Here is a 26,112-nt window from a genome sequence, read left to right as displayed (position 1 = left end):
CACCAATTTGTTTGGAGGAGAAAAGGTGAGGCCTTTAATCCCAGGAACACCATCCCTACCAAATATTAACATTGCTGTATTTATACTTTTGACCCAGCAGATGTGGTCACATTTTCAGTAGACTCATAATAAATTCATAAAAGAACCAAACTTCATGAAAGTTTTTTGTGACCAACAAGTATGTGCTCCAATCACTCTATCACAAAAAATAGGAGTTGTAGAAAGTATTGGAAACTCAAGACAGCCATGACATTATGTTCTTTACAAGTGTATGTAAACTTTTGATCACAACTGTATGTGTATATATGTTACTTTGCATGCAGTCGTCCCCATACGAACCCCCAGTCAAAAAGTTTGGACACCCCTGATGTAGACAAGAGCTGCCACACTTTTAAAAAGTAAATAATTGAATATTGTCCTAATGTGGGGCACCTTGAGGCAAGGATATGTTAAAACAGTCTTAAAGAAACATGTCTTCCTTCACTTATTATTTTCCCAGTTTTATGCATTAAATATATAAATCGCAAATCAATTTGCCATCGCTATTTTGGAGAGAAAATTCGCATTTTTTTTCTCAAAATCGTGCAGCCCCAGTCAGACATGCTTGCTTTTTTGCTATGGACAACTGTAACATTACGTAGACTATGGGCAGTGTTCGACGAATACACCTGTCCTTCAGTCGGTACCTATAAAAGTAGCAAAGTTGGTACCCATCCATAAATATAGCTACAAAGTCACTTTACTAATTCTTGATCTGATCCCTGTGTTAAGAAGCAGAGTTACAGTGCCATCTACAGTACAGAGTTGTAATGACAAGCCACATTCACACTGTTCCATTCTATTGAGTTTATTTGTGAGATCTTAGCATTTAGCACCAAATATAACTATGGCAAACCAGTGCAAATAAATATATGTACATAAAACACTTGCTATTAAATCATCTAAATAGCGATCATACTGGCATGACATATTGCTGTAGTGGATCTAAATGTTTCAATAATTGTAATTACTCTCCTTTTTTTTCTCCACAGATATTTCTTGGCAAGTTTCTACACAAAATATGACACAACACATTTCTTTATAAACACTACGTCACTTTTAAGTGTGCTGATCCCAAAACTACCACAACTGCACAGAGTGAGAATCTTCGGGATCAACAAATACTAATTCTGGTTTTTTCATTGTGTATTCTGTGTAACACGTGCAGTTAATTACCATAACTCCACTGTCACTCAAATCAGTCAGAAAACATTTTTAATGTGGAAACTTTTGGAGAGCGGATGCAATGTGCATTTCTTTTTTTTTATTATTTAATTTTTTTTTTGGACGTAGCAAAAATACTTTATTATATTTAAAAACAAATAATTACTGCTCCTCTTCAGTGTTGATCTCCACCGTTTGTTCCTCCATCAAGAGAACTTTATCAAATCCCCCTGCGGTCGTCCATTCATGGAAACTCCTTCACTTGTGTTGTTGCATTTTCTCACACCCATGGGTGGGAATCCAGCAAAGGAGTTGTAGGAAAGGGGCACGGGCCACTGGTACTGAACATAAGGAGGCGGAGCTTGCATGTAGAACAGGGGTCGTGCGGCCACAGGGCGGGTGGGGGCGGTCCTGGGTCCAGCCTGGGGTTCTGGGGCCCGCCGGGGTCCTGATGTCCGTTGAGGGCGGGAGGCTGTGGCTGGCGGGTGGGATGGTTGCTGCTGGCCGCCATGGTTGTCAAATCTTCTTGATAAAATGGTGGAAGAGATGCGGCGGCACACACCTGAGTTCCTGCAATGTGCATTTCTAACTTGTGTTACGATATGTTGTGGTCTGATCGGGCCTGGGCTGGCCCAGGAATCAGACTTTTTGTATTTTTATGTATTTTTCTTCTGTTCCTTCCCCGTTGATTTTGTGAATTTACAGCTGTACAAAGAAAGCAACAGTTTTATGGTTTATTGTAACTGAGAAAAATAGAGGAAAAAGCACAAATCCAGAAAAAAAATGAAATAAGTGAAAATGTTATATTTTTTTGAGGATAATAATATTAATAATAATGCAAAGCTTGTTGGTAAGAAAAAGTCATGTTTGAATTTGGAGTTCTTACCCCACAAGGCTCTGCAATGAAGTGGCGACTTGTCCAGGGTGTAACCCTCCTTCCGCCTTAATACAGCTGGGATAGGCTCCAGCACCCCCGGGACGGACAAGCGGTAGAAAATGGATGGATGGATACCTCACTAGGTTAAACATTTTGCATGGAGCGAGGGCGAATTACTGTTAACTTGTATTTTTTTTCCCATTTCCAAATAATTGAGACAGTAGTATCTCACCAAGTCCTGTTCAGGTCTACAATCTTCTCCCACAATCATCTCTGCGGTAGTCTGCCGCTTTTTACCGCCGCAGCTTGGCTATGATTACAAGTAACCAGGGAATTATTTATGTCAGGGCAGCGTTGCTCAGGAGGTAGGTAATTGTAGGGTTCCCTGTCCCGTGTCCTGGGCAAGACAACTCACCCAGTTTGCCCCCATTGACCAAGAAGCTGACCCACAAACACAATGCAGTCACTGTTCCTCAAGAGGATGGGTTCAATTGAAACGACTAATTTGGTTGTGTACGTGATTATAGTGATGATCTTTCTATGACCATTCTGTGGTCCTTTGACAGCTCTTTGGTCCTGCAGATGGTGGCGGTGAGGTTTGAACAAAGCACGTTGTTTCTTTGACAGTTGTTTTTTTGAGTTGACATTCGGCGTACTTAAAGAGACAGGACTAATATGTGTGGTTAACCTGTCTGTGTAGGTCAAATGCTATAGTGCAGGCCGGGCTATTGAACTAAATTGTTTTGGGGGCTACATTTCCAGAGAGTTAAGACTATCAGGACTTATCCTTTCACCATTAGTATTATTTTGTATATTCCAGAGAACCAGCATCCTATACAGTAAACATTGGATTGTGGTCTATTTTGTCAGAGTTACAGGAGCGCTGTGCCGTTTTTAAGGACTTCATGAAAAAAAAGCTTGTCAAATATCTCTATGACCTGGTGTTCTTAAGAATCTGCTGCAAAATGTTTTAACCAAAGTCACGGGCCAACAGTTTAATAGTTCAAATGATGAAAAAGAGAGGACCGAAAATTGAACCTTGAGGAACACCAGTAGTATGTTACATAAATGACATTACCAAAAAAATGTAACTGCTTAAAAGGAGGACTCGAAGGGGTGACTTGAGGAACGCCCCAGTTTGCTAGCAGTGTTAAATGTCAATGCAATGATCTGTCAATGTGTTTACAGTGGTCCACGTTACTCTATACGACAGGAGCACTCTTGTTTTTAGGAATGTTGCTGTTTGTCTCCCAAATAATTTTAAACTGAACTTGCGGGCCGGTATGTTAAATAGCCTTGTTGTAGTTGGATCAAATACTGTAATTACTTTTCTTAATCGAATACAATATTAATTTTTTTGGATTGTATTTATTTTATTTTTATACATTCTATCTCTGTTACAATAAATCATAACAATTTCAAATTGTTCCTATCTTTGTAAGGAAATAAACAGTGATGTATTTTTCTTGATAGGTCTTGAATTCACTTGTGTACACTAATTGTTATGGAGTTTGTAGCCCTGCCAATACCCCAAATGTATTTTTCAAAAATGTTAACTTCCTAAGAGTGGTGTGTCTGTGACTCTTTATTGATACACTGACTTCATAAAGGGTGTCAAATGTATTTGTTCTTTATTAGGAGTATGGCATGTAGTGCAAAACAGTCTTTGGATACAAAACCAATGGGAATATACGAGTGTCCAGAACAACTTTTTCCACTGCCGATAGTCAAGGCTGCAATATCAGTATGCTATTTTCTGAGTCAAGGCTGCAATATCAGTATGCTATTTGCTGATACCGATCCGATATCAACACAAATAATATATACTTTTTACTTACTCTGTTGTGTGGAATGTTAAAAAGGGCGTGATCAAGTGATACATTCTGTTTTTGTTGTCATGTGGCCTCCCCCATTCTGAATTGTTATATCTTGATTTTTACACTTCAGAGTCTCATTTGCAAGTATGCATTCATTTCAGTTTGTACTTGGTGCGTTGCCATAGTCAGGTAGTAGTCTTTGCCATTAGGTTGAGTCCTACAAGGTGTTTATACTGTAAATATTGTACTTATTACATACCAGCTGTTTGATTACCAAGTTTGGAGGTGTTGAACTCACCCTGTAAAATCTCTAATGCTTACTAGTCGCGTGCATATGGCTTATCCATTGTAAATTAGCATTGTTTGTTTTAATGCATTTATTTTATGTCAACAATGTCATTGAGGATTATGTAAGTTTTATTGACATATTGTTTATCTGTGGTGCGACATTTTTCTTTTTTGGTCGCTGGAGGGATAAGTATGCGTTCTTGTCTTCTGAATGGCGTGCTTTTGTTTCTCTGGAGTGCTTTTAATTGGGTTTAATGTTACAAAAGAAGAAAATTATTGAATCTGATGGCAAACAGAAGTAATAACAAGATGAAATAAAATGTATAATTTATTGTTAATTGGTTCTTGGCCTGATCATGGACATTTGCAATATAAGAATTATTCATAATAATATAAATATTTTCATAGCTAATTTTCATAGCTACAGTATATAAAAAAACTGTTTACGGCCTTCTAACAAACGTGTTATAACATGAATGCCCTTTAAACATGAAATAACCCACATGGTCACTTTTACACTCGTTTAATCCAATACGGTGAAGCAGAGCCAATCAGCGGCCACGATACGAAACAGCACGCTCTGATTGGTTTGGTCTCATCTGGTGACCAATATTAGTGTAATATTGATATTTTTTAGTACATTTAGCCCTAGACATTTATAGGAGATGGTTAATTGTACGTCAAGCTGTCCACCATCTTACAGCAGTCATTTGTCAAGCCTTCAACAGTAATACAATATCATATTAGTTTTTTCATATTTTAGACATTAAGCAGACCCTGTAAAGTAAGTAACACTTTTTGCCTCATCCTTTAAGCATGAATTAGGAATGCACTACTGACCTGATAAGTCCGCAAGAGAAAGGGATGAGACAATATTGTCTGCTCACAGATGCTACCTGGTAGTTGTTTGATAGTCTCACTATTTATTGCTTAAGTCACACACACGATTCTCACAAGAAAGAGGCAAAAATATAGTGTTACCTACTGCAACTGCTCGAAAAGAAGACCATATATTACAATGTCACTATTTTTAAAACATTAATTTCCTTTCCATGATTGCTACTGTAAGTGTACAACATCAAAAACTTTAAATGTTAGAATATTACCCAACGTACATGTGTTGTCGCATTGACTTGTAGTGGTTGATGGGGCGATCTTGACTGCCAAAAGATGGCGGCCGCACTGGTATAGCAAAGCAGTGCCTACAAATGCTTAAATTAGAGTCATCTGCGATCAAGTACATGTGGCTCCTCCACATCAAGAGGAGCCAGATGAGGTGGTTCGGGCATCTAGTCAAGATGCCACCCGAACGCCTCCCGAGGGAGGTGTTTCGGGCACGTCCGACCGGCAGGAGGCCACGGGGAAGACCCAGGACACGTTGGGAAGACTATGTTTCCCGGCTGGCCTGGGAACGCCTTGGGATCCCCCGGGAGGCGCTGGACAAAGTGGCTGGGAAGGGATAAGTCTGGGTCTCCCTGCTTAGGCTGCTGCCCCCGCAACCCGACCTCGGATAAGCGGAAGAAAATGGATAGATGGATGCGATCAAAAGTAAAGCCGCAGATATTGCTAATATTATCAACATCGGATCGGGACACCCTAACATGCTGTTTGACTTGGTTATTTGTTCAAAACAAATATTCACTTGCTACTTTTACATGAAATGTCATAAATTATTCATGTGTTGGCTTAAAAAAAATTAAATATTATAGTCTAAAAATGATAAAAGCCAAGTTTCAAAGAGACAAACTGTTGAGATCCTGACATTGCTTGCCTAGCACTCCTTTGTAAACATCAAAGCGATGGTTTAAATCTTTGTGCGTGTGGATTTTAAATGTACTCTCCAGGGCTCCGTCTGCAAAGGCAGCCCCATAAAACACACAGCCTATCCGTGAGTGGACCAGCGCCATAGCACACATCACACAAGGCTCTCGGGTCACGTAAAGATCATATCCGGTGCATATGTACGGTCGCGATGCATTCCCCTCTACATGAGGTCGGGAGGGTGACACTGCTGGGGCAATGGAGCCAGGCGATGGACCCCTGCAAGCAGGGTGTTCGTCAAAGGAGTAACAACCACCGCCCTGCGAGCGGGCCACAATGTCAATGCACACCATGACAGCGTGCTGCAGCGGGTGTTTGCGTCTACAATCATGGCCGACCGCGATGATAGTCTCCGAGACCGGATCGACCAAGACGGCTCCCACTGCCTCCATTCCCAGAGCCCTTCCTTCTTTGGCAGCAGCCACGGCAGATGACATGAACATGTGCATCTTAGCTCTCTGAGCTCGGCTGAAGAATTCACCTCTCAGGGCGTCCGTCACATGTTTGTCTTCATGGAAAGAGGTCGGCCAGTGCTGGCTCGCCAGCTCGAATTGGGGCCTGGTCAAAGGAGGACGCGCGGGAACCTTGACCAGGAAAGGCTCACCTAGTCCGTCATGTCCGACAACACGAGACGGCAGCAGAGACGCAATGCTGAACGAGGTCTTGTTTGGTGCTTCGCTGACGAGACATAGCAGGACGGCCAAAGGATGAGGACAGCCCTCCTCCTTGCTCGCCCGGACCCGCTTCACATGCTGAAGGCCTTTCAGGGGGTAACAACTGTTCAACTCTTTGACCAGCCGAGATGTCTCTCTCTTGTTGACGATCGGTGCGGCAAAAGCGTCAATCAGCTCTATGACTCGTGTCTGCTCATCTGACAGGACAGGGTGAGCAACCCAAGAGTCACTCATTGACCCTTTCCACCGCTTGGTCTCTGGCTCCATGGTCCTGTGAATTAGAAAGTCACACCAGTGAAATGTTAGCATTACTCCTTATCCCCAATACTGTGTTGCTTGGATTTTAATGTCTCGTCCGGCTCACTAAATATGCTAGTAGTCAAGCCAGCGTCTGTTCACAATGGGTACTATAAGCGCCGTTTAGGCCCGGTTTACACTAAGCCGGCTAAGGTTACCCCGGGTAAATCCCACCTAACCTTATCCTTGTCCACACACAATGGTTGTTTAAGACCACCTACCCCACTCCGTCAGCCGGCGCAACGCTACCTAATACGCATGCACGGAAAATGCGCACGTCAGTCACCTCCAGTGTTGCTTTGTGTGCAAGTTCTTAAATTTAACTTATCTGAACAATATCCAGTGTTGTGGTATTACAATTAACTGGAATCCAGTGTGCTGTGGGGCCCTATTGTAGTGAATCACACCTGAGCCATCATAAATTAATCAAATCTTTATTGGACATGAAAGTAAACAATGTGACAAAGAACATTTGACAACAATCAACCTAGGGATCTAGATATCGGGTCAGGACACTCCTCACTCTTTTGCCTTCACCTTCATTGTCCATTCGTTTTTGGTGACTTTATATACTCCGGACCTAGACGTTGAGTCTGCGACATACATGGCAGACAATAACTGATAAAGTCTACTTTGCCAGTCCAAAAGCCGTAGTTAGTCTTCCCTTGACGGCCAGGTAGTACACAGCACACTACCTTTTTTATTCTTGTTGACTCTCCTTCGACAAATGGACAAAGTTTTACGGTAAGTAGAATCACAGCTGACCTGGACAATCAAAAGTTCTCTTGCCGTCTGAGAAGTGTTGTATCCTAAATAGCTGCAATCGCTTTCTCTTAAGGTATCCATGTGTGATTTCCACAAGCGTCTGTACATGTAGAAGAATGAGAAACACGGGCATGTCTGGATGACTCGCCTCCATATTTTCAGTGGTTAGCTCCGAGTAACGAAACCGCTTTATATGAAGCTGGCTGTGGCGCGTTCTTTCTGACATCACTTCCTGTGTGGGCGCGGTCTTTGTGGCGTCACTTCCTCTCTGAACTCAGTTTGTAAATGATCAATGAGTCCATACAAAGCTAAGAGCCAAAGATTCAAGAAATAAACGGTGCACTTACCCGTGTAAAAAATTGTCAGAGGAGGGGAACCTTAAACGCTGGTTTAGTGTGACTGAAACAGGGCTTAGGCTAAATACTTATTCATTTAAGGGGTTATCCGGCTTAGTGTAAACTTTTTCAAAGAAAAATCCCCTATGCTTGCGTTTTTTGGCTGCACGAACCGTTCAAATCGCAAGAACGATAAGCGTTTCTTCAGAGTTCCTCGAGAAGTAATCAAAAAGGACGAAAGAGTGCAAGATTTTACGAAAGACAACGACAAAAGAGGCACACACTCCAGTACAAGACAGCAGAGTCGAAGAACACACAAGTTTGCAGTGACCACTTTAAGTTTGTTAGATATATTTTTAATATACTTTACTTGTTTAATATTTCTCATTGAAGTATTATTTTGATTTTGTTTGTATTTTAATTTTTAACCACTAGAAACCAGAAAGTCAGAGTCAATGATACTTTGTCAGGAAAGATACTTATAAGTCTCCCCTCTTGTTTATTTTGTACATAAATGTTTCAAGAGTACAAGTGACAACAGGACAAAAATCAAATATGGTGATGATTCAGTAATTGTTAGTTTGTTAAATAGATGCGCAGTCACGGATGTCGAGCTGTCGCGTGGTAGTTTGTTTACATGGACGTAAGACGCAAAGTTGAATCATGAAATGCAACCTTACCCGAGCAAAAATTATGCATATTTATCCGGGAGAATCTTGATATCAATTTCCTTGACCCGGTCACACACAAAGAAGTTGTAGACCGCCATGCTTTCCCAAGTTTTCAACTGTTTTGTCGTGTAGAAAGACGTCAGAGCACAAAATAGTTCAATATGTCTGGGAACTCCAACGGATAATCCTTGTTATCCCTCGACAAATATTTTTTGATAAAGTAGTTTGAATTTTTTGCTTGCATCTGCTTTTTAGAAAGATCTGGACCCCTTGTGTCAGGTTTAAACACTGATGACATCTATTAAACGAGACAAGAAGCAAGGAATTAAACAGAGACAGAATTAAAGGCCTACTGAAACCCACTACTACCGACCACGCAGTCTGATAGTTTATACATCAATGATGAAATCTTAACATTATAACACATGCCAATACGGCCGGGTTAACTTATAAAGTGACATTTTAAATTTGCCGCTAAACTTCCGGTTCGAAACGCCTCTGAGGATGACGTATGCGCGTGACGTAGACCGGCGAACACGGGTATGCCTTCCACATTGAAGCCAATACGAAAAAGCTCTGTTTTCATTTCATAATTCCACAGTATTCTGGACATCTGTGTTCGTGAATCTGTTTCAATCATGTTCATTGCATTATGAAGAAGGAAGCTGAGCAAGCAAAGAAGAAAGTTGTCGGTGCGAAATGGACGTATTTTTCGAACGTAGTCAGCCACAACAGTACACAGCCGGCGCTTCTTTGTTTACATTCCCGAAAGATGCAGTCAAGATGGAAGAACTCGGATAACAGAGACTCTAACCAGGAGGACTTTTGACTTCAATACACAGATGCCTGTAGAGAACTGGGACAACACAGACTCTTACCAGGATTACTTTGATTTGGATGACAAAGACGCAGACGTGCTACTGTGAGTATGCAGCTTTGGCTTCTAAACATTTGATCGCTTGACCGTATGTGCGCAACTTTTTTTTGCGTATGTACGTAACTTTTTTTTAAATATATAAGCTTTATGAACCTTGGGTTAGGTGAACGGTCTTTTGGGCTGAGTGATTGTGTGTGTTGATCAGGTGTTTGAATTGTATTGGCGTGTTCTATGGAGCTAGGAGCTAGCATAGGAGCTAGCATAACACGTACCGTAACGTACGTGCGCGTCACGTACGTAACTTTTTAAAAATATATAAGCTTTATGAACCTTGGGTTAGGTGAACGGTCTTTTGGGCTGAGTGATTGTGTGTGTTGATCAGGTGTTTGAATTGTATTGGCGTGTTCTATGGAGCTAGGAGCTAGCAGAGGAGCTAGGAGCTAGCATAACACGTACCGTACCGTACGTGCGCGTCACGTACGTAACTTTTTAAAAATATATAAGCTTTATGAACCTTGGGTTAGGTGAACGGTCTTTTGGGCTGAGTGATTGTGTGTGTTGATCAGGTGTTTGAATTGTATTGGCGTGTTCTATGGAGCTAGGAGCTAGCATAGGAGCTAGGAGCTAGCATAACACGTACCGTACCGTACGTGCGCGTCACGTACGTAACTTTTTAAAAATATATAAGCTTTATGAACCTTGGGTTAGGTGAACGGTCTTTTGGGCTGAGTGATTGTGTGTGTTGATCAGGTGTTTGAATTGTATTGGCGTGTTCTATGGAGCTAGGAGCTAGCAGAGGAGCTAGGAGCTAGCATAACAAACACGCAGGTGTTTTTATGCAGGATTAATTTGTGGCATGTTAAATATAAGCCTGGTTGTGTTGTGGCTAATAGAGTATATATATGTCTTGTGTTTATTTACTGTTGTAGTCATTCCCAGCTGAATATCAGGTCACCCCCGGCTCTCACAGCATCTTCCCTATCTGAATAGCTTCAACTCCCCACTAGTCCTTCACTTGCACTTTACTCATCCACAAATCTTTCATCCTCGCTCAAATTAATGGGGAAATTGTCGCTTTCTCGGTCCGAATCTCTCTCACTTCATGCGGCCATCATTGTAAACAATAGGGAACTTTGCGTATATGTTCAACTGCCTACGTCACGCTACTTCCGGTAGGGGCAAGCCTTTTTTTTATCAGATACCAAAAGTTGCAATCTTTATCGTCGTTGTTCTATACTAAATCCTTTCAGCAAAAATATGGCAATATCGCGAAATGATCAAGTATGACACATAGAATAGATCTGCTATCCCCGTTTAAATAAAAAAAATTCATTTCAGTAGGCCTTTAAATTTTGCTTAATTTGAGGAGAAACGTGTCGACCTGTAACCTCTAGTGTCACCCACGCTCTGACGAAAAAAGGTTCACGTCTCCTCTTTTATTTGGATATTCCCTGTTCACACAACAACAGCTGTTTCTAAAGGAATGGAGGTTATGTAAACAGCCATTGTTTTTGGTCACATTAACACAAAAGAAAAAGATGCCTCTGGCTTGGACTGGTCCTGGATCGAGCTTGGGCAGGTCTTAATGACAATAGATAACCCCTCCCGTTTCCTCCCATCGTACACAGCGGAATTTTCCAAGCCTTTGGCTTGATGCAACAAAGACAGCCTCTTGTCTGTTCACTGGGAACTTCGACAACGGAAAGTTTTTTGATAATTTACAAACAATTTTTCTGACACCTTGCATACTCAGATAGTTTGCACGCTGCTTGCTGCACAACAGCCGTCTTGGCTTAGTTGACCATCGCTTTTTTCCCACTTCCAGGAAGAAGTCTACCGTCGGAATACAAGCAATTCCACAAGTTGCATGCTTTAGATTTGTTTTTAACCATTGTTGGGCTGCGAGTGCCCCCGAGAGGACCACCAAAAAATATCTTGTTTCTCAGCTGTGGACAATATATAGGCTGCAGCGGTACTCAGTTTTTATACACTTTTCCACCACTTGTGGCAGTACTAAATATCGTAGTTGTTTTAGAGGGCTTTGAAGGCTGCAACAGTGACTCCCATTAGCCGCATCTTCCAAGCGTTTATCATTTTTTAAATCCTAAAAATACGTGTTCTTGTCTCTCAGAATTAGATTGTGAACGATGGGCAAAATAAAATAAAAAAGTGCAGTTCCCCTTTTAGTACTGTACAAATATGAAAAAGAGTTGACTGAGATGGGCCTATACACATTTTGGTTTGATGTATGGTGTCCTGATCCAATATTGATGTGGTTCCAATATCAGCACAAAAACAAGTATCGGATTACATCGATTATATCCTGCAGCGCGTTTACTTACATTTAGCCAGTTAACATCTAAATGTCCACACAAGTTTAGTCTTTTCTTGTGGTAGACTATAGGCGACCAGAAACTACCAGCTACGCAACAGCTAAGCACACAATAGCACACAAGCAAATGTTGCAGTCGACAACCCGCCATTCGTCAATATAAACAAGTGTCAAAAAATGATTCTTACATATTACTTACAGATGCAAAGTTTCCAAAACAGAAGCGCATCGGAAAGTATCCAGTACCAAACCTGTCCGCATTATTCAACATACTGCCTCACTTAATGAAATATTGTGGTACCCAAGGTGTTGCCTAAAACTATTACCACTTCACTTCCATTTAAAGACAGCTTACGTCTATTTCAGATAGTTATGACTAAATAATGTATCCATGAATACCTACTATTGTTTTCTCTTTGACTATTTTTACCTGATCATGCGTTTTACAACATTATAATAAATGTATGAGTCCTGTTGATATCGTATCGGATTAATATCGGTTTTGGCTAATACTCAAGGCTCCTATATTGGTATCATATCGAAGGTGAAAAAGTTGAATACTCTAATGAATGTCTGTCTCTTACATGACTAACATGTAATCCTGCCTCCCCCATTTCATGCGATGCTGAACGGGATTCATGCTCTCAAACAGGGGTTCTTAACCTTTTTGACCTTGTGGTCAAACTTTTACTAGTACAAACAAGCCTGGGGCCCACTCAAAAATTCACACTAATTTAGTAATTTTAGTCTAGATTTTAATCATATTCAAGAATCATATCTAACTTACACACAGTTTACAACTTTGTCAAAGTAATGTTAAAGTTAAAGTACCAATGATTGTCACACACACACTAGGTGTGGTGAAATATGTCCTCTGCATTTGACCCATCCCCTTGTTCACCACTTGGGAGGTGAGGGGAGCAGTGGGCAGCAGCAGTGCCGCGCCCGGGAATACTTTTTGGTGATTTAACCCCCAATTATATGAAACCATGTGGTTAATCACAAAGATTATTTATCTAACAAACTTTAGGCTTAGGTCAGGTTGATTTGAAAAGTACTAACTAATTATACTGCAATGGAAGGGATCAATAAATAACTAATGAAAAATAAATTGACATATAATTAATCATTCATCCATCTATTTTCTACCGCTTGTGCCTCTCCGGGGTATGTGTTGCTAAAATAAATTAACAATGAATAGTTATTAACTAAATTGTCAATAAAAAAAACAAAGTGCAAATGAAAATACAGCTTCAACACAAGTACCGTAATTTCCGGACTATAAGCCGCTACTTTTTCCCCTCGTTCTGGTCCCTGCGGCTTATACAAGGGTGCGGCTTATTTACGGCCTGTTCTTCTCCGACACCGACGAAGAGGATTTCGGTGGTTTTAGTACGCAGGAGGAAGACGATGACACAATGATTAAAGACTGACTTTTCATATCCGGTAGGCTGGTTATTTTGATAACGTACAGGCGAGCACTTTGTATTACTTTGCACCGTTGTATTATTTGTACTCTGCACGAATGCTGTTCGCCATGTCAAAGATGTGAAAGTTTGATTGAATGATTGAAAGATTTATTGTTAATAAATGGGACGCTTTGCGTTCCCAAACAGTCATCTCTGTCCCCAAAATCCCCTCCGTGGTAGCAGGAACCCCTATATACTACGGTAATTACACATCAAAACCCTGCGGCTTATAGTCGGGTGCGGCTTATATATGGAGCAATTTGTATTTTCCCCTAAATTTAGCTGGTGCGGCTTACAGTCAGGTGCGGCTTATAGTCCGGAAATTACGGTAATATTTTTTGCGCTTAAGAAACTTCTCAATGACATTAGCTATATTTGTACCATGAACTGATTTAAGTGGACCCCTACTTAAACAAGTTGAAAAACTTATTCGGGTATAACCATTTAGTGGTCAATTGTACGGAATATGTACTGTACAATCTACCAATAAAAGTCTCAATCAATCAAAGCTCCAGACTTCTTCTGTTTGTTTAATATTGTCACTACTGCCACAAGTGGCTGATTACCCTGCGTTCCATACAAACCACAGCTGAGAAACAGGTATTTTTTTGGCGGCCCTCTCGTAGGCGCTCGTGGCCCAAAAGTGGTTAATCCCTATGATTAATGATCAATGATGGACGCTTTGATCTCCCTTCCTCCTCAACAACACCTGGGAGTTGAACTTTGCTTGCACTGCATGCAGAGTGGCTCCAGGCCTATAGACACAACATCACTACACCCTGGACAATGGGCGGGAGTGACAGAAATAGTCTCTAAACACGAGTACGGTCAACAAAAACACCAGAAATAGATGCTAGATTTGTTGCCAGTTGTTTTTAATAAAGAAAGAGTACAGTAACTAAAAGGATTGGAGAAATATATAGAAAAAAAATGTTCAACAAAGTACAATAAGCAGTAGCGATTGACAAAGCAAAATATGCAAGAAAAATTATATGTTAATACTATAATTTATAATAACACCGATTTGTTTTAAATGTATAGTTTTGCCTTTTAAAAGAAAATGTATGCATCGTCATAGCAAATTACATGATTACGCCCCTAGCAACGCCCCCACCGCCACAAGGGACACCCCTATTTTTAAAAAAAAAATGCTGATCCACTGATTAAACAATTGACATGATTTACTTAGCAATGATGTTCAGTTATTTAAAGGAATAGTTAAGTGCAGGTCAAAGTACGGAACTTCATTTCCGCCCAAAAATAAGCTTCGTCTTCAAGACTTTGGGCACATAACGAATGGTCAAGGAAATTCGGGTTCCTCGGGTCAGCAACTCTCCTGGCTTAGCTCCGGCAGCCGTCAGGTTCAGCACCTTGTCCGTCAGAGTGTCCTGCTCGCAGACCCGAATGCCATGGAGATAGTTCTGGTACATGTCGTCCTGGAGTATCAAAAGGCTACGCGGCCTCAAGAGCAGTGAGAAAAGATAGCGATCATCCTCTGCCAGCACGCCGTCGCCATCCAGCTGGGTGATGGGTTTGTAGAAGTCCAGGAGGCTGTGAGAGCCCAAGTTGATGGTGGTGACTGTCGGGTGGTACAGAGGACCATCTTCATGTGGCATAATCCCCTCTCCTGGTTTATACTCGTTCACCAACACGTGGTTAGCCGTTTTCCCACTAAATGCACCATAACAGGACACTTTCTCACAATATCCATGAAGCCATGCAGGAATCTTTTCCTCCAACATGCCCCTGGGATGTGGCAACCCCCCCCAGTTCTGAAGCCTTCTGCCAGACAACTGGGTCCATTTAGGTTTCGGTGATTTATAGATCTGTTGCAGGAGATAAGACTCCTCATCTTCAGATATGAAACCTGGGATGTAATACACTGTAGATGGAGCGCCATGTACAACAAATTGCTTCAATTCCTCCGAAACAGAAGCTGGATGTTGTTCCATGTCTCCCTTAGAAAAATTACATGAAATGTTCGGTAAGTTTCGTAAATATGAACACTCCAGAATCTTGAATGCGTACCAATGTGTTTGAAACTTAAGTGTAAAGTACATACAAGTGGGAGTGAATTAAACGCGATTGGGTCATTCTAACAATAAAGTAATATTTCAACAGTTGGACTTTCTTTTTTAAAAAAGGGGTCATATTGTGATGTTTTCTACATTTAAAACACTTCCTTGTGGTCTACATAACGTATGTAATGGTGGTTCTTTGCTCAAAATGTTGCAACAATTATTTTTTTACAGACCATCTTCAAGCAGCTTTCTGACAGTCTCTTCAGAATATGCCATTTTGTAGCCGGTCTTATTTACGTTCCAAAGTCCTCCTCCAGGTCAAAGCCCCTTTTGACTGCATCTCCAACCAGTCAGACCATGTTGTCATTTTAGCGCTTCTATATCGAGACTACTGACAGATATAAGTTAGAACGATACGCTACTTTTTAGGGCTGCAAGGTTAATCGACATCAGACCAACATTGAGGTTTTAGTTACTGCGATAATGTAACCGCAAAAGGCAGAGGTTTTTTTTTTCCTCCGCCGTCACTAGCATTTGAGTGACAGACATGTTTGCCAATCAGAATTGTTGATCCTTGCATCCTTTGCCTCCTAGCCAATCAAGTGTTTAATTAAACATCATATGTGTGCTGCAGTGGAAACAGTCACTAATAGCAAACACCAATTTCACCTTAGAAAAGTTGATGGTGACTAGGCCTGGGCCGATAGTCAACAAGTCGACCAATCGAACAATAAATGAAAATGAAGTTTAAACATTTTGCCAGAATCTATAAATTGCTGTCTGTGTGTGTGTTTATCTTCTTCATCTCTCGCTTCAAACAGGAATAAAGAGGTCTCACTCTGTGGCTCGCTCTTAGCACATTTATTTAACAGTAGAATTAACTCAACGCAGTGAGCCCTCTTTTCAGTCATTCACAATTTTTGTCTTGGTGGGCAGAGAGCAAGACTGCTAGCTTACACACACAAGATTCATGCCTCCCTACTTGCGACTAACTTGTGAGAAGAACAAAAATCAAGAGGAAACAATATGATTACGAATACAAATGTCCCATCGTGGTAATATTTCAGTTTCAACCCGAATGGGCAATATGTGCCCATAAACACTGACGAACAAGCAAAAATGCTGTGGTGGCGAGAAAAAAAGACAAACCCAACCTAGTTTTTCCAACTGGGGAAAAAAATGCACTTTAAGATGTTGAATATTTAAGTTCAAATTTTGCTTTAAGAGATGAGTCCATTTTTTTTGTTTGTGTATTTATGATAACTAAATGTTATTTACATTCCAATTAAAAAGGCAATCAATTCTACAGAAAAGACGGATAAAAGTTGATATTTGAAATGGTTACTTGCATAATTATTATACATTCTGATTGCATTACATTGTAATCACTGTATAGTTTTTATCAGTTATTTCTTCAGTTTAAGAGCATGATGTAGACAAAAGCTCTGAGTCTGTCTGCATAAAGGCAAATGTTTTTGAAAGTTGTTTATTGCATATTGTTCTAATATGTGGTACCTTGTGACAAGAATATGTTGACAGTCTAAAAATAACATGTCTTCCTTCAGTAGTTATTTTTGCAGTTTTATGCATTTAATGGCCTACTGAAACCCACTACTACCGACCACGCAGTCTGATAGTTTATATATCAATGATGAAATCTTAACATTGCAACACATGCCAATACGACCGGGTTAACTTATAAAGTGCGATTTTAAATTTCCCGCTAAACTTCCGTTTGAAAATGTCTATGTATGATGGCGTTTGCGCGTGACGTCAATGGTTGAAACGGAAGTATTCAGAAGCATTGTATCACAATAAAACAGCTCTGTTTTCATCGCAAAATTCCTCAGTATTCTGGACATCTGTGTTGGTGAAACTTTTGCAGTTTGTTTAATGAACAATGGAGACTGCAAAGAAGAAAGCTGTAGGTGGGATCGGTGTATTATCAGCTGGCTGCAGCAACACAACCAGGAGGACTTTGACTTGGATAGCAGACGCGCTATCCGACGCTAGCCGCCGACCGCATCGATGATCGGGTGAAGTCCTTTGTCGCGCCGTCCATCGCTGGAACGCAGGTGAGCACGGGTGTTGATGAGCAGATGAGGGCTGGCGTAGGTGGAGCGCTAATGTTTTTATCATAGCTCTGACGAATTCCCGTAGCTAAGTTAGCTTCAATGGCGTCGTTAGCAACAGCATTGCTAGGCTTCGACAGGCGGCACAGCATTAACCGTGTAGTTACAGGTCCAGTGTTTGGTTCGGTGTCTCCTGATGGTAGTATTGTTGATCTTCTGTCTATCCTTCCAGTCAGGGGCTTATTTCTTTTGTTTCTATCTGCAGTTAAGCACGATGCTATCACGTTAGCTCCATAGCTAAAGTGCTTCACCGATGTATTGTTGTGGAGATTAAAGTCACTGTGAATGTCCATTTCGCGTTCTCGACTCTCATTTTCAAGAGGATATAGTATCCGAGGTGGTTTAAAATACAAATCCGTGATCCACAATAGAAAAAGGAGAAAGTGTGGAATCCAATGAGCCCTTTTACCTAAATTACGGTCAGAGCGAAAAAAGATACGTCCTGCACTGCACTCTAGTCCTTCACTCTCACGTTCCTCATCCACAAATCTTTCATCCTCGCTCAAATTAATGGGGTAATCGTTGCTTTCTCGGTCCGAATCGCTCTCGCTGCTGGTGTAAACAATGGGGAAATGTGAGGAGCCCTTCAACCTGCGACGTCACGCTACTTCCGGTACAGGCAAAGCGTTTTTTATCAACGACCAAAAGTTGCGAACTTTATCGTCGATGTTCTCTACTAAATCCTTTCAGCAAAAATAAGGCAATATCGCGAAATAATCAAGTATGACACATAGAATGGATCTGCTATCCCTGTTTAAATAAAAAAGTTTCATTTCAGTAGGCCTTTAAAGTGGGTACAGAAAGTAATCAGACCCCTCATTTTTCACTCTTTGTTTCATTCCAGTCATTTGCTAAGAGAAAAAATAGTTAATTTTATTTCTCAATAATGTACACTCAGCACCCTATCTTGACAGAAAAAAACCAGAAATTTAGATTTTTTTTGCAAATGTATTAAAAATAAAAAACTCAAATATCCCATGCACATTGTTGATGCACCTTTGGCAACGAGTAAAGCCTCAAATATTTTTAAATACGATGCCACAAGCTTGGCACACCTATTTTTGGGCAGTTTCGCCCATTCCTCTTCGCAGCACCTCTCAAGCTCCATCAGATTGGATGGGAAGCGTCGGTTTTCATCCAGGATGTCTCTGCACATTGCTGCATTCATTTTCCCTTTACTCTGACTAGTCTCCCAGTTCCGGTCTCTGAAAACCATCCCCACAGCATGATGCTGTCACCACCATGAGTGTAGGTAAAGTATTGGCCTGGTGATGAGGCTGCCTGGTTTCCTCCAAACATGATGTCTGACATTCACGCCAAAGAGTTCAATCTTTGTCTCATCAGACCCGAGAATTTTGTTTCTCATGGTCTGAGAGGCTTTCAGGTGCATTTTGGCCAACTTTTTAGTATGAAATGGTTTCCGTCTGGCCACTCTAACATACAGGCCTGTTTGGTGGATTGCTGCGGACATGGTTGTCCTTCTGGAAGGTTGTCCTCTCTCCACAAAAGAATGATGTAGCTCTGACAGAGTGACCATCTGGTTCTTGGTCACCTCCCTAGACTAAGATGAATTCAGCAATATACAGAGACATTCTGGATGGAAACCAACGCTTCCCATACAATCTGATGGAGCATGAGAGGTGCTGTAAAGCGGAATGGGCAAAGAAAATTGGGCGAAATTGTCCAAAGACATGTGTACAGCTTGGGGCATCGTTTTCAAAAAGACTTGAGGCTGTAATTACTGCCAAAAGTGCATCAGCAAAGTATTGAGCAAAGGGTCTGAATACGTTATGTACATGTGATTTTTTCTTTCTAATAAATATGCAATACATTTTAAATTTGTTTTTTTCTCTCAAGATGGGGTGTCCAATTAATGAGAAATTAACTTAAAATAATTCATTTATTGACCATAACTTTGGACTACAACTGAATAAAAATGGCGGAATCGCACAAAGTTCTTTGGGTCAACCTCTATCTTACATGGTAATATCCGCTGACGTAACTAAAGCAAAATTTGTCACAATCATCTCAAATTCCCCACGGCTCGTTTGGAAAAACAAAAAAGTGCTTTAATAATATCTCCACCACACCGCCATTGTTTGAATTCAAATTTTCAGGAGTTATGGGAATCCCACATACACAAAAACATTTGCCAAGAACAGCATGTAAGAAAAGTTGGGGGTTTTTGTAGACCCCTTTAACAGATATTTTCAAATTTGAAGGAGGGCTTATTAAACTATCGGTACAATGAAAATATATTTGTCAAACTGAAGACATTAAGTTCTGATTATTTTGACGAAGTTCTTGGCATGCAAGATTGTCCAATTGTCGATCCTGTTATGGGACATGTTCCATCTTTATTGATAAGACTGCACAGTCATTGTGGAGACCCAAATTGTCCCTATTTGATTAATAGGTGTTTGAAAAAATGTCCATGAATACCCATTACCTTTTTTTTCTAAATTTAGATTTAACACATTTCATTTGCAAAACAAAAAGTAAAGTTCAATGGACATAGGCCATGTTTTGAAGTGATTACAGTTTTTAGTCATTCAAAATGTTAACTACAAAGACAATCTAAATATAATTACATTTTATTTAATTCATGTAGAAAAATAGTAAGTGGACAGAGCAGTAACAGGGTGGACATAATAAATTGTATACCTACCGTAATTTTCAGACTATAGAGCACACCTAAATATAAGCCGCATTCACCTAAATTGTGGACAAATTTTATTTTGTACGTATGCATAGCTACAAACATTTGGTGTTTGCAATCCAGTATCTCTGTCTACACGCCATAACTTTCAAGTGATTGTTTATGGTCAGATTTTTTTTCGCAACCGCCTTAAAATGCTTAAATTTAGCTATAGAATAAAATTATTGCCACACCCACAGGATCTTCTTTTAACAATAATTATAATAATGTGCACTTGTAATGCACAATTTTAGTGCTGTCAAATTAAAAATATGTTTTAAAAAATCTTATTAATGACACTTTTGAATTGGAATTCATCACGAGGTTATTACTTGCACGCATCATTTAAATTAACTGACAAACCTAATATTTGGACACAGATATTTGGGTCAAAACAGTCAAACAATTTGGGTAATTATTTTCCTTCATACATTATTAATTACATTTTTTGTGAATAATTAGATAAGTTAACTCGTTATTTTTGACAGCCCTAATAATTTCATAATATGCAATAATTGTATACTTCCTTTATAAATACAAAAGTCTAAACTGTAATAAAAATCATCTATATTAATCAATTTATATTAGAACCCCACTTTAATGCCTCAATGTGAATTTTAGGGTAAATAGTTGAAACAAACATCTACTTGCCATAACCTTCATTCCTTGTTTCTAATAAATGCACATCCTCAACATTGAAATTACACTTCTAACATTTGTGTAACATGTTTCCGGCACCTTATGCATTGTTATTAGTTACACTCAATACAATATGAATTAAAGCTTTTTTTTAAGTTTTAATCAATTTATTGCAGCGCAATTTTTATTTTTTTTAAAAAACAATATCACTCAAGAACAAATCATAAAATTATACTGTAATTAATATTTAGATTTCATATGTTCACGACTTATATTTGTCTCTACCACTAGGGGCACTAATGATGAACAGTGGCACAGCTGTGGTCCCTATTGCTTGGATTCTACTGACGTCACGCCCGGCCAATAAATATGCGTGGTGGTCAAGCCTGCTCTGTTCTCAAAGAGTATGAGGCTCCATTTAGCCTTTCTCAAAGAAAAAATGCCCTATGCTTGTGTTGTTTTGGGCTGTACGAGTCATTCAAATCAAAAATAGGACACACGTTTCTTGAGAGTTCCTCAAGAGGTTATTAAAAAGGACAGAAGAGTGCAAGATTTTACAAAACAAAAACTAGCAAAGCATGCAACCCACAATCCAGTCCAAGGGAGCAGAGTCGAATAATGCACGACTTTGCAGTGATCACTTTGTTAAAGGTTTGTTTGATATACTTTTAACGGTTGTGATTTCCCATTTAAGTATTATCTTGATATATTTATATTTCTTAAACACATGTTTGCTATGAGTGTTTTGAAAAGGAACAACTCGGTGAGTCTAAATAAAAGAAAGAAAATGTTAGCAAAACCTGAAAGAGTTATTAAGCTTTTACCAAAGACAACAATCGTAAATTAAGCTTTCAGCATATACACAATGTTGACATCTATAGTTATCATTTGATAAAGACAGGGTAAAGCACGTTACTCGTAAAATGGCAGCAATAACAGCAACAGACAAGGAATCTTAGAAGCGAAGTTAAATCATGAAATGCATCTTTACCCGAGCAAAAACAATGCATATTTATCTGGGAGAGTCTTGATACCACTGTCCATGACCACATAAGTTGTAGACCTCCAAGCTTTATCAAGTTTGCATCTGTTTTGTCATGTACAAATCTTTTTTGATAAAAGTATAGGGATTTATTTTATTGTAGTTAGATTTTTTTGCTGGTATTTGCTTTTTGCAGGAAGATTTACGCCTCTTTACGCTGCTTGCTGTACAACAGCTATTTTAGCTCAGTGGTGGTCGACCACCACTGGTTTTCACTTCCGGGAAGAAGTCACGTGTGGGAATACCAGCTATAGGGACCACAGCTGTGCCACTCATAGACATCTTACAAGTAGACGCAGCATCAACCGCTACTGCCTACTGCCGCTGACGAGACGCGGGGCCGCCATCTTGGAGTGGTGATCCGCTCCACTCAGTGCAATTCATTTGGCAGGAGCAATGAACTGTCAACGCATTTAATTCATCTTACCTCACTGAATACCACTGATTTTCACACGTTTTTTTGTCATACGTGTAGCTATGATAAAGGACACATGTTTTGGCGTGTTTTATTATTCATAGTCTACTTAACAGTAATAGAATATTCTTATACGCTATAAGTGACCAGACGTCCGAGATCAAAACTGGGAATATAATCCCAGAGAAGGGGGAAAAAAACGGTCAGCTATTTTTAAGTTCAAGAAACAATATGATTAGGTTATACATACATGCGTATATCCTACATAAACAATGTATGAATACATTGGATATCTATATATCTTAGGGACCTATAGACTGTATCTCTGTTGCTGCAGCAGCAGAGTTTATTCTGTCTTGACACTTTGTATTGATGTTTTGTATTACATTCTTCCCTTAAATGATAATGTTTACAGTGATTGTTTTATATGTATTTCTTATGTATGTCGCTTTGGATAAAAGCGTCTGCCAAATACTTAAACATAAACATATATAAACACCTGAAAGTCTTTATATCAGCTAAAACCACCAATCTGTTTCACTGGATTCAGAATAAAACCAAATTCTGTCTTACCCAACAATGTTAGTATTTGAATATTGTTACTTGAAGACTTATACATTTTTAAATTTAATTAATTTCATTGACAAGCAATTCTATTATGGTCATACTCTTGTTTGCTAGCGGCTACTATTGAAGATCTTTACTCCTTCTCAACTCTGTGGTAATATTCTTTTCACAAAATACAACCAATAGTACGTTAATGTTAAATCTTACTTGTGAAAAGTAATCCCCCCCCCGATTCCTATTTTCAACAGTCCGCTCATTTGAGCAGGAAAACGCTTAACACCTGTCAACTGTCAGTTTAGGCTGCTCGCCGGCTCCTCATCACCACTTCAAGATGGCGGACGAATTTCTCGCGTCACAGCAGCTAATGCTTCGTCTACTTCTAAGATGTCTATGGTGCTGTCACGCCAATTTTCTTCCCATTACAAAAACCTTCCTACCCCCCATTTACTTCCGGGGTCATTTCCTCTTACTTACGTCATTTCCTCTTACTGCCCGTCGCTGGGGTTTTTAATTTTTTTATAATATAGCGTTAACAAAACGTCTGTATTAATCGGACAAATTAACTTGAGGATATTCCTGACTGCACATTTGACTCGTGCACATATGCGGAAATGAATAACAGTGTACAATAAGTTAATTCATTATCAATCAACATTATCAAACTTTATTAAAACTAAATGTATTCGTTAAATTCAGTTTTTTTTAGTTCTCTGTGTAAGTGAACTAAATTAAAATGATATTTATGTGCACATATGTACCTCAGTGAAGTCAGATGACCCGTGGTCAGACAAACGACAATATTTAGAATAAGAACATAAAAATAAAGAAAAACCTTGGGTATTTCTTCAAGACTTTAAAATGAGGCAAAAAACGGCAATATATTATATATTAATTAATATTAGTGAAATGGTTTCAACAATAATGTTGATTTAAAGCAGTACAGACATTTAACAGTATATATATTAATTAATATTTTTTGCACGTTACCACGAAGACAGAAGTTCGCAGCAGCGGCCCTAACACTCCGCTTGAAATGTTGCGAAGCCTGCTGGTGTTTGACATAAGTCCCCTGGGACAGATAAAGACGAATATCATCCAGTGACACCACCATTTTCAGGAGATTTGGATTTATCGATCGCTGTCAATGACGTAAGAGGAAATGACGTAAGTAAGAGGAAATGACGTAAAAAGAAATGACCCCGGAAGTAAATGGGGGGTAGGAAGGTTTTTGTAATGGGAAGAAAATTGGCCTGACAGTGCCACTGACCAGTTTCATTAGCGCCCCTAGTGGTAGGGTTCACTTATCCCAGGACAGACTACAGCACATATGTCAGAGTCAAGGCCCGCGGGCCATATCCGGCCCGCGAGAAGGTTTTTTACGGCCCTTGGGATGATCTTGATTTATTATTAGAACCGGCCCGCAGACCGCAGATCTTTTTTTTTTTTTTTTTTTTTTTTTTTTTTTTTTTTTTTTTTTTTTTTTTTTTTTTTAGACCGCAGATCTTTTACACGCACCAAGCGGATGCCGGTCCAAGGTTCCGAAAGGGGGCGAGCGGCCCGCCGGGACGCGCCTGCCGGCCGAAGGGCTGCAGCCCGGCCGTCAGTCGCGGAGCCCGCCGTGCCACGCGCGCCAAGGGGGCGGGCCGAAACCCGGCCCCGAGGCCCTGAGACTTCTGCTTTGTTTCCCCAAACCGCGCGTCACCGCCGGGCCCGCACCACCGTCGGGCTGCAGCCCGAACGTCGGTGGCGGAACCCGTCATGTGCCGCGCGCGCCAAGCGGAGCGGGGGGGTCAAGCGGGCCGAAACCCGCAGGCCACCCCCTCACCACGAGGCCCTGAGACTTCTGCGTTTGACCCCTACGCGCGGCCGTCGGGTCGCGGAGCCCGCCGTGCCACGCGCGCCAAGGGGCGGGCCGAAACCAGCGGGGGGTTTCGGGCACCCAACTCGCCTCCCTCCCACGGAGGGAGGAGGGGGGTTTAATGTGAACATTACTGTGCAATCACATTTAGAGTTTTTACTCAATTCAAGTTTAAAAGTTAAAGTTTAATATTTGTTTTCACTGCATGTTACTTCTCCTTAAACAAAGTGTTGTTTTTGATTTATAGATTTTTGCACTTTATTTTATTGTATTTCAATTTAATTATATTTTAAAAATATTTCAGTTGAGTGGATGATAGAAAATTGCTATTATTGTTTTTTTCTTTGAAGTAAATTTAGCCCACTTTTGCTAAAATAGAAAATATAGGCTACTGATGGTGCCTTGAATACCGGTTTCTTTCATTTAATGTTCATGTTATGGGGATTTTTATATAAAGGAAATTTGTCTTTTGTGTCTGTTGAAAATTAAAGATTACTGACAGAGCCATAAGAAAATATTGCTTTATTTATCTGATCATATTGGAATATATTTGTTAGGTTTTCAGTAGGTTCAATTAGGTTCACTAGACTATATGCGTCATTTAAAAATTTTTCAATGAACATTCGAACAGTCCGGCCCTCGGCTTGTAGCTAAATTTTTTATTTGGCCCTCCGTCCATTTGACTTTGACACCCCTGGACTACAGAATCGGCTCCAACCCCTGCTGAAACATGTCGTACACCTAAGTTTGTTCAATTTGTTAAAAAAAATATAATAATCAAATTGTCTTCATTTATCAATTTATATTAGTACACTTTATTGTAGAACACTATAAAACGTGTTTTGTTTTTTTTTACATTTAAATTCGGACGTTTTCCTTTTGAAACAAAATGTACCACGTAATATCACGGGGACTCAAATAACACTGGATTGTAAAAATGACCCAACAGCACATGCATTTAGTGAACACGGGAAAAGAAACCGTAAATATACGTTTACGTTTTTCTTCATTTTTACAGCATTGATTTAGACTTCTGTCGAGTTGGTTTTTGGAGCGTGTGGACCGGAAGCACATCACCACGTTGTAACAAATGCTACTAAATAATGCTCAATATACAACAATACAACCTGCTGTTTTTCCAAGAATAAACAAAGACATGTGATTTACCTCTTCTGGCCGCCAACAGTTTCTCCGTGTGTCGTGTTGTCAACAACGACATCTGCTGCGAATGAAACTTGCGGAGTTCGTACCGGAAATGTTAGCTACGGCAACTCGACAGGACAAGCATTGTGTGCGGAAGTGACGTCACTTGGA

At 40.1% G+C, this 26,112-nt stretch overlaps 3 protein-coding genes across 5 annotated transcripts in view; 1 reads left to right on the top strand and 2 right to left on the bottom strand.

Annotated features, from left to right (window-relative positions):
* The window catches only part of ormdl1 (ORMDL sphingolipid biosynthesis regulator 1), a 21,757-nt gene extending 17,254 nt beyond the window's left edge, over window positions 1–4,503 (top strand). The window contains exon 4 of one of the 3 annotated variants that reach the window (XM_062067711.1): window positions 1,032–4,503. In XM_062067711.1, the coding sequence (XP_061923695.1) occupies window positions 1,032–1,167 (136 nt within the window). In that variant the 3' untranslated portion in view covers window positions 1,168–4,503. The remainder of the gene's footprint in view (window positions 1–1,031) is intronic. The other 2 variants (XM_062067712.1, XM_062067710.1) reach the window with 2 other exon arrangements.
* Window positions 743–26,112, bottom strand: adat3 (adenosine deaminase tRNA specific 3). The gene is made up of 2 exons (XM_062067708.1): window positions 25,966–26,112; window positions 743–6,951 (listed from the first exon to the last, which is right to left on the bottom strand). The coding sequence occupies exon 2, from the start codon at window positions 6,945–6,947 to the stop codon at window positions 5,919–5,921; it is 1,029 nt and encodes a 342-aa protein (XP_061923692.1). The 5' UTR covers window positions 6,948–6,951; window positions 25,966–26,112; the 3' UTR covers window positions 743–5,918.
* On the bottom strand, window positions 14,285–26,102 carry alkbh6 (alkB homolog 6). Its single transcript, XM_062067709.1, has 2 exons — window positions 25,966–26,102; window positions 14,285–15,384 (listed from the first exon to the last, which is right to left on the bottom strand). The coding sequence occupies exon 2, from the start codon at window positions 15,376–15,378 to the stop codon at window positions 14,671–14,673; it is 708 nt and encodes a 235-aa protein (XP_061923693.1). The 5' UTR covers window positions 15,379–15,384; window positions 25,966–26,102; the 3' UTR covers window positions 14,285–14,670.

Source organism: Entelurus aequoreus, linkage group LG13 (genome assembly GCF_033978785.1).
Source record: "Entelurus aequoreus isolate RoL-2023_Sb linkage group LG13, RoL_Eaeq_v1.1, whole genome shotgun sequence".
NCBI lineage: Eukaryota > Metazoa > Chordata > Actinopteri > Syngnathiformes > Syngnathidae > Entelurus > Entelurus aequoreus.
The sequence above is the reverse complement of the archived record's forward strand: the minus strand, read 5'-3'. Positions and strand labels throughout refer to the sequence as shown.

What these genes read in the sequence shown, in the direction of transcription:
- adat3 (XM_062067708.1), bottom strand. Translation starts at nt 6,947, where the DNA reads ATGGAGCCAGAGACCAAGCGGTGGAAAGGGTCAATGAGTGACTCTTGG.
- alkbh6 (XM_062067709.1), bottom strand. Translation starts at nt 15,378, where the DNA reads ATGGAACAACATCCAGCTTCTGTTTCGGAGGAATTGAAGCAATTTGTT.